The 8,887-nt window shown below is 25.5% G+C and overlaps 1 protein-coding gene across 2 annotated transcripts; it reads right to left on the bottom strand.

Annotated features, from left to right (window-relative positions):
• Window positions 1-700: 700 nt before the first annotated feature.
• On the bottom strand, window positions 701-5,159 carry Dtd1 (D-tyrosyl-tRNA deacylase 1 homolog). Of its 2 annotated transcripts, XM_016800250.2 has the most exons (5): window positions 4,943-5,159; window positions 4,222-4,360; window positions 2,846-2,936; window positions 1,274-1,506; window positions 701-942 (listed from the first exon to the last, which is right to left on the bottom strand). In XM_016800250.2, exons 2-5 carry the CDS (start codon window positions 4,250-4,252, stop codon window positions 809-811), a joined length of 489 nt encoding a protein of 162 aa, XP_016655739.1. In that variant the 5' UTR covers window positions 4,253-4,360; window positions 4,943-5,159; the 3' UTR covers window positions 701-808. The 2 variants fall into 2 exon arrangements, with proteins under 2 accessions (XP_016655739.1, NP_001156226.1); NM_001162754.2 differs by lacking the exon at window positions 4,222-4,360 and having other exon boundaries at window positions 4,943-5,130.
• Between the last annotated feature and the right edge of the window lie 3,728 nt (window positions 5,160-8,887).

Genomic DNA, 8,887 nt, shown 5'->3' with positions numbered 1-8,887 from the left:
CAACCAAAAAATACCAATTTCCCATCAAACAACAAGGGCGGCTGAAATTTCAATTCGATTGGTTAAACCGTTTACTCCGAAAAAGTGCAAGGTGCCCTGTGTAAATGCTGTGTACTATTTGCCAATAACAGTGTTGGTAAAGGCATCCATCAAAAATTAGGTGCTCTGATTATAAAACCTTTTACGAAATGGAAGGATGCCATTGAACGTTTTAATCGTCATTCAAACTCTGAGTATCATAAGCTTTCAATCATCCGCTACATATTATATAAAGTTGTATTTATTTTTATTACTATTATTATTCCTAATATTCCTATTTCCTAAATATACTTACTTCTGAACACTGAACAAATGACATACATAATAAAGTTTAAATATTTAGCATAATAATTGTCACATTAAAAATAATGAGTAAGTAGGAAGAAATTGTTTTATTATGTTGCTGTACAATTTGTATTGCTATATTTTGTACCCCCCCCCCCCCCCCCCCCCCGAAATTTTATTCTGTGTACGTGCCTGATTATTACATACATTGATACACTGTAAACACTACACAGTACAATACGGCTTTTAAATTATTACAACAATTCACTATAACAACATTTTTAATAGTATTGTTTCTATGATTACAGTGTAATATATGTATAATAAAAACAAATAAATAACAAAATATAGGTACTGTACAGATAACTATTAAACATTTCAAATTAACAATATTTTATTTAATACGCACAATTACTAGGTTAGTGTATGAAGGCACATATTATTTATAGATATATATAAAATAAGTAAGAAAATGTTTTTTATTCTAAAGTTCATCCACATCACCCAATTTGTCAGACTTTCCAGCCAAACATTTTTCAGGATTAGGAAATTCCAATTGAACAGTCACTGGTCCATCATTCACTATTTCAACTTCCATCATTTCCCCGAATGCTCCATCTAAAATGCATTATTACTAAATTATTATTATAAGACATACAACAATAAAAATATTCTGATATTTTTCCAGTTAAGAAGTTTGATTTCTTTGATTGTAGATAAAATAACAAACTAAAAAACATAATGTAAGATAATATTTTAGACTTGGAATGAATTTATATTTTACTTTCACCATACATCTTTGGTGTTAAGAGACATTAAATTAAAACACTCTGGTACAAACTAAAATATTTTAAATTTTTTATTTTATGTACCATGTCCATAACATTATGTTTAAATTAATAAAAAATATAATTAAAACAATACATTTAATTCGTTAATTTTTCTTTACCTTTAATTTTGCTAGGGTTGTAATTTGTACGTAAAGTCTCCAAAAAATATTGATAATTTTGCATTGCAAGATTTCCAGGCATAGCCATATGAAAATCTAATTTGTTTCCCTTAAGTTTATAGCAGAGAGTAAACTGACTAATTGATAATATTTCATAACTCATGTCCATTACATTGCAATGCCATTTTTTTTCATCTTGATCGAAAAGACGTAGTTTTAATATCTTCTGCACCCTGTAATAATAAATATATTATAATAATTAAATACATTTAAATATTAAATATATAACTAATAAAAAAGGTTAGGTTAGGTCAATAATAGTATTAACATTTAGTAAAAACAACTTTTAAAATTTAAAGACTAACTATGATGTAAAAGAAAAATTTTACAGCTCAATAAATGCTTTAACAAATTAAAAAATATTTTATTAACAATTTGGGTACTATATAATTGAGTTAAGAGGATGCTACATGGACATTTGTTGTCTCTGTCTTACAAGTGCGTAACATAGCAAATTTTACGCTCAGCAGATCATGTTTAGCTCCGTTAGTTTAAAAATTAGAGTGAATTGACCTCTTATAAAATGTAAAGGTAAGATAATTATCTAGGGCATCTTAAAGGCTTTTTTTTATATTTTAATTTTAAAGCGAGTTATGAGTTTTTTAAAATTTAAAATTACTTGTACATTTTAAAATAGTGCTTCTCAACCTTTTTTGTTATAGGGCCCCCTAAATTTAATATAAAACCGTCAAGGGCCCCCTCAATCAGAATCATTAATTATTTTTTCTTAATGATATAAGTACTAAATTTGCATGCACTATTTCACACAAATAAATTATTAAAATGTAAAGAAAATAAATGTTTTTTAATGTATTTTTGAAATATGCAATCTTATAGTTGTATAAAATTTAAAACATATATAAACAAAAAAGAATTGGTAATAACTATAAAGCTAGAAGTATCTGTTTCTGGAATTCTTATGTTACTAGTTGAAGTAGTAGTATCATTGTATTTTTGTTATTATACTTTAATCAGTAATCTAAAAACTCTAATAGGTATAAGATAAACTTTCCCGATATAATAAATAATGATTAATCATGTGGACGGTTATAATATAATGTATACGTTATACGTTATAATGTTATATTTATATAATAACTAAAAAATAAAAATATTTTAAATTAAATAAATATTTCAAGACCCCCCAGTCATATAGTCACAGCCCCCAGTTTGAGAAGCACTGTTTTAAAATACTCATAACTCGCCTTAAAATTAAAATATAATAAAAAAGTCTATGAGATGCCCATTTTACAAGAAACAATTCACTCTAATTTTTAAACTAACGAACCTAAACATGATCTGCTAAGCATAACATTTAGTATGTTACGCACTTGTAAGAATGAGAAAACTAAATAATGTTTGTGTAGCGTCCTATTAAGAATCGCAATGATTAATTTGTTTTGTTTTCACATTATTGTTAAAAACTTCCTATTATATAGAAAAACAAAACATATAGGTAGTTAATAATGAGTTATTTTAAACATTAAAAATATAAATTCAATATTATCTTACATGTCATCAATATCTTTTTTTTTATCAGTTTTCTGCAAACCGACCAACAAACATAAGCCTTTAGTTATTGAATTTACTTCATGTCCACCAACTAAAAATAAAAACAAATTTGGATATAATTAAAAATTTAATATAAATTATTTCAACCGCTTACATGTTTTATTTAGTTTATGGTTTTAGTAAAAAAAAAAAAAAAAAAAATGAGGAACTTTATAAGTAACTAAGTACTATGGGAAAGGTTAATTATTTTCTGACTGTAAAATTGCTAAAGTGATTGTTCTCTTTTATGACAGAGTATAGTGACTTTGTCAGGGTAAAAAAAATTTAAAATTAAATAAGTATTCCTTTACTCAAAACAATATATTTTTAACATTTGATATGTATAGGTACCTATACATAACTTTAAAACATATTATTATCTATGTTATCATAATTTATCATTCATTTACATACAATTTTAGCACCTATAAGGAATTAGTAAGTTTAAATTATTTTTATTTTTTATTTTTTTCTCTCTATATCTTATCTAATTCATCATGATTTTTCATAACAGTTTGGTATTTTTTATTCAATGAGCTTGCTATAAAAACTTAGCTAGCAAATATCTAACCAAAAAGATAAAAAATAAAGTTTCTGGAACTACTTACTGCTATGTACTGGCGACAAGTCCATAATATAATACAAATAGAATATATACAGTGGCGTAGCGAACTTTAAATCATATGGAAGCAAACAAATTATTTATGACCTACCCCACCCTACTCCAACTGATGTATACGATACTCATATGCTCAAATAGGGGGTTGGAGTAGCACCCAAAATAAAGTTCAAAGACTGACCGTATATATGGGCTTTATGAGGTTATGACCCACCACCACCCCACAGAAACCAGAAGCAATTGCTTCTGAAAAACATGATTCGCTACGCCACTGAATATATATAAACGCCCTACTTATTATGATTATAAACAGTCATTAAACCCGAGAAGTGGACTATTAAAATATATTTTATACCTAGCATGATACCCTAAACAGTAACAGATTACCTTGGGGAAAGTATCTTCACTCCAGACTCCAGTTATTTAATTGAAATAGTAATGTGGACTTAGAAACATTTTTATTGATTTAATTAAGGACTTAGACAATTTATGAACAATCATTTATTTTCTGATACTTGGAAGTTCCATTGATTAAAATATTTTAATACTTTTAGAGTAAACAGTATCCAATTTAACAATTTGAACAATTGAAATAAAAAAAAATCTTTTAGTCAATTAATACCTAAATCAATTAGAAAATTAATGTCGATTAATTACAACTCCTCTCCATCTACCTCTTCAAATCATCATCTGTATGTGAGATTGCTACATTAGGTACTTTGGTAAAGTTCAAGAATATCTGCACTCATACAAAAAATTTCATAAATTTGATAGATGATGTCTTATTTCATATTTTTGAAAGCATTTTGTTTGATGATTCCAAAATATTTGATTCATTGGATTCTACTTGAAGATGCCTACAAAATTAAAATAATATAATGAGTTGATGAATAAAACAAAATTTTATTTATGAACTTGGTAGGTATGTATTAATTATACTTTAATTTTCTAATAACACAGGGTAGGTACTACTCATTTAAAATATATTCTCTAATGTTAATTAATAATTGTTAGAAGGAATAATACACGAGATGCAACCAAATTTTAACACAATTATCAAGTGGTAAATCATTAACATTATCACTGAAATATTGTGCCTAGTGACTCAATATTTGTTCATTATTTGTATGCTACAAATACGCTTTAAAAATAACCATCATCAAAATGAATAAATTGTTTTAATGTATCAAATATCTAGCATTTGGTTAGGTACTGAAATTGTAAGTACCTATCTTGCAACGGAATACTCGTTTTCAAGTATTTTTCCTCTGCACATTTAGTTACCTATCTATTATTAAATGAATAACAACAATATTAACCCAGAGAGACAGTTAAAGAACTAATTATTTTTAAGTTCAAAATAGATTTTTTATATCTCATTTTATGGTTTGAGGAATGACATTGTAACATATTTTACCAAAAATACCGTAAACATTTACCTGAAATTTTGGCTCTTGAAACACGTTGAATGACTACCTTCATAATGTGTATGAATGCAAAATAAAATTAGTAAAATGTAATAAAACTACAAAAGTTTAAAAGACTAGAATTTAGAGTAAAGACATGATAAATCAAATTAAATTTGTCATGAGTAAAGCCATCATTCTGGCCATTGGCATAGAAAAGTAGAAAACGTTTGAATTTTTCAATTTTTGAAAGATAATGATAAGTGATAACATAATGTGTCGGTTGATAAGTGATAATGAATAATATTTTAACCATAGCAAGGGTCCTGGTTGCAATTTTTTAAATTTTCCGCAATTCTATAAAATTTGAAAATTAAATTTTATATTTTAGTTGCCACCTCAATTATAAGGTATTGTACCATACTACTATGATAATTAATAATTATTCACCAGTTTTATCAAAAAATATATCCCAATGCCTTTGCTTCATCCCTTGAGTTAGTTAATCTTCCAATAAATGTATCATGGGTTTATACTCAGTCCTGTAAAGAATACTTTTAAAAAGTACTTGAGTACTCAAATACATTTTTTTTTTAAGTATTTAAGATACTACTCAAATACTTTTCAAATACTTTTGGTTTTTAAAGTGGGTTTCTAATTATCGTAATATAAACACGTAGGTAGTAGGTAATATAATAGTTATCTAATAGTTTCAAAGGGAATATTGTTATTCAATAACTTTTTTTAGAAATCTGGTTTTCACAAACCTTTGAGCTTCGGCTAACACAGAAATACAGAATATTAAATAAAATTATTATTCCATTAAAAATTGTAGTTGACAATAATATTTTTCTAACCAATTATTTCGAATAAAAATAAAATGTTCGAAATAAAAAACCAAAGTATTCAATACCAAAAACTATTTAATACAAAAAAAAGTATTTAAAATACCATTCAAAATACTTCATGCTGAAAGTATTTAAAAAGTTTTTCAATACTTAAAAAAAGTATTTGAATACTTTTAGGTACTCAAATACTTTTACTTAAATACTTTACAGGACTGTTTATACTCTTCAATATGTGTTTTTATTCCATTAGCTACACTTGAAGTACCTGCACTCATTAAAAAATAAATATTTGTAAAAATGTATAAATTAAAAAATAAGGCTAAAATGCACTTTACCACGCACTTCACGAATTTCGATTTCAGACTGATTGCTAATTAAAATTGGCAAGGTATCTATCCATTCTCTTATTTCAAATAATTTTTCTATTGATGTTGGTATTTCAGTAAGCTTCAGATATATTCTTTTGTAATCTTCGTAGCATATTAGTAAGAAAACGGATTGATTTAGCAGACTTAATTATGAAAACACATGCTAGTTTAACTACTGAGAAAATAGAAATATGCTGCGATGAATACAAAAGAATATATCTGAAGCTTACTGAAATTCCAACATAAATGGAAAAATTATTTTCAATATTAGATTGCAGTTCAGTGATTTTTGGATTAATTAGTCCTATTGACGTTAAATATGGTTTTTCAAAAAACTTGTTAACGAGTAAATATGGATGAATAGCTGGTATCTCGTGGCTTCGAAGTATCACGTCTTTAAATAAACTTACAATTACAGTCTATAGAATTCATAAACACATTGTATTATGTCATAATAATATAATATTATAATATATCATCAGATACTCTATATTGCATCTATTACTTATATAAATAAGTCAAAACTTATTTATTTTATTTTATAAATATATACGGACAAGTCCCTTAAAACAGATATTTATTTATTTATTTCATATTTTCAAAAGATAACAATAAATTATTAATAGTACCTACCTATAACTTAATATTATAATATAACCTTAAAATAATTAGATTGAAAACGAAGGATTAACAAATTGCCACCTATAAAAGTATAAGTACTTACTTATAATCAAACGTATTATAATATTATACCTACATTTAGGTATACTATATGGGCCGTTTTGAGGAAATTACTAATTTTTGGTAGGTTATCATAAATTAACTTTCAAAATTGTAATAAAATTATTCTTAATTATTTATTTGAAGCAACATAACTTCTGAGTTAAAAAATAACTTCATTGAAATTAAAATTAAAGTTACTTTTTACTTTTTATTTTAAGAAATATCATTGGAGTAGGAGCTTAATAATTAAATTGTCATTACAAGAAACGTCAATTAACAATATGAAATTATAAACAATCTTTATTTGAGAATTAAACAAGATATTTGTTATACTATACCTATTTGTCATTCAAAAATATTATTGTTCAACACTACGCTATTCTTCCTATAACTTATAGGTACTTTAAAAACAATGCATTCTCCAAATTACAACTTATAAAGAATAAAACTTTTTTGTTAAATACAATTTTTTTTGGTTTTATGAAAATTTTATTGTCAGAAAATTGTGCTTAAATTATATATTTATAGATTCAAGGTACATATTATGGATGATGTATTATCAATTGATTCTTAAAATGTATTAAAAAAAATTGAGTAAAGAGTGATATAATAATGTTGGTACAAAAAAATAATTAATTACGTCTAAATTATACTTATGTACCTACAATAAGGTTAATAAAAACGAGCATGACGTGGCAGTAAAAATTAACCTAAGTTAAGTTACTTCCTCAACAATGTATATTATAGGTATATAATATAATTATTACTGTCGGTACATTTTTTTTTTGTTACTTTATAGTTATAAGGTAGGTATAACATAAGGTACCTATAAATATATTGGTACCTACCTAATATATCTGAAGCATCTTGGATTTTATTCAAAGTGGGTACAGGCTAACTTTATTTATTAAGTGTATATCAATAAAAATCAGTTAAGTAAAATATTAAGTTAATGAAAATGTAATTTAAAAAAGTTAAAATTAATTCAACTAACTTAACTTTAACCTTTTAACTCGTTTATGCACATACTTGACAGTACCTATAGGTACATATAAGTCATATAACATACTTACTTCAAATGTATCTGGATCAGTAGAGTAATATGCTCCATTTTTGTTCATATTGAGTATTACAGAGGATAATGGAGGTGCAATCTTCAAATGGTGATTTATTCAAATCACTTCCCCACACAAAATCATCATTAATACCTTTCATTGGAACGCAAGGTTGTTCGATTAGTGTAGCATACCTTTTTGCCGAATTTATCACTACCATCATTAGACGTTCCTATACAAGTACCTATTATAAATTTAGATAATGTAGGTGAACCACGAAAATACACAATTTCTTACTTCCATCATATACTTAAGAAGTTCCATCAATTTTCGTAATTTGTTGATCGATGATTCATAAATCTTCATTTTGCTTAAAGAAATATCAAACCAACCGTCTTTTATATTTTTTGATGCTAAATAGCATTTGAAAATAATTTTTTTGATCCAATAGTTCTTAAGCAAATTAAAAGTCTAAACACAATACATTTGTTGAGATATTTATTGCATATTTCAACTATAGTCACAAAAAAAATTACCTACTTCAAAAATATTTTTTAACTGTATTGTTTTAAATTCTTTTAGTGTAAAAGCGATTGGAAAAACAGTGAATAAAAGACGCGTATCTTTTATAAATATGCTTTCTACGCTGGAGTCACATAGAGCTGTAAAAACTTCAGGTAAATGTAATAATGTATTTCTATTGAATTCTTTTTTTGAATTTATAAATGCTTTATTTGTAATCATTATTAATCGTGCTGTTAAATATTATAAAACAATAAATAGGTACACGGTAATTTTTTAATTCAATTATTATTATTATCTTACTAGGCTTTCTTATGAATTGTTCAAAACGAAAATTTCAGGGTATTGTGGTGGTCTTTAGTCATAGATATTAATAATTTAAGCCTTAAAGATAGGCATGATTCTTGATAAATGTTATTAATTTATTGAACAATCTATATAAAATATATAGGTAAATAGGTA

The sequence above is a fragment of the Acyrthosiphon pisum genome, chromosome A3 (assembly GCF_005508785.2).
Source record: "Acyrthosiphon pisum isolate AL4f chromosome A3, pea_aphid_22Mar2018_4r6ur, whole genome shotgun sequence".
NCBI lineage: Eukaryota > Metazoa > Arthropoda > Insecta > Hemiptera > Aphididae > Acyrthosiphon > Acyrthosiphon pisum.
This window is presented reverse-complemented; position numbering and strand designations above follow the sequence as displayed.

Coding starts and splice junctions, on each gene's coding strand:
- Dtd1 (NM_001162754.2), bottom strand. CDS start 4,985: ATGAAGGTAGTCATTCAACGTGTTTCAAGAGCCAAAATTTCAG. Junction 1,507..2,845: donor AAAAAAGATATTGATGACAT/GTAAGATAATAT, acceptor TTATTATTACAG/GGTGCAGAAGATATTAAAAC. Junction 943..1,273: donor CAACCCTAGCAAAATTAAAG/GTAAAGAAAAAT, acceptor AATGCATTTTAG/ATGGAGCATTCGGGGAAATG.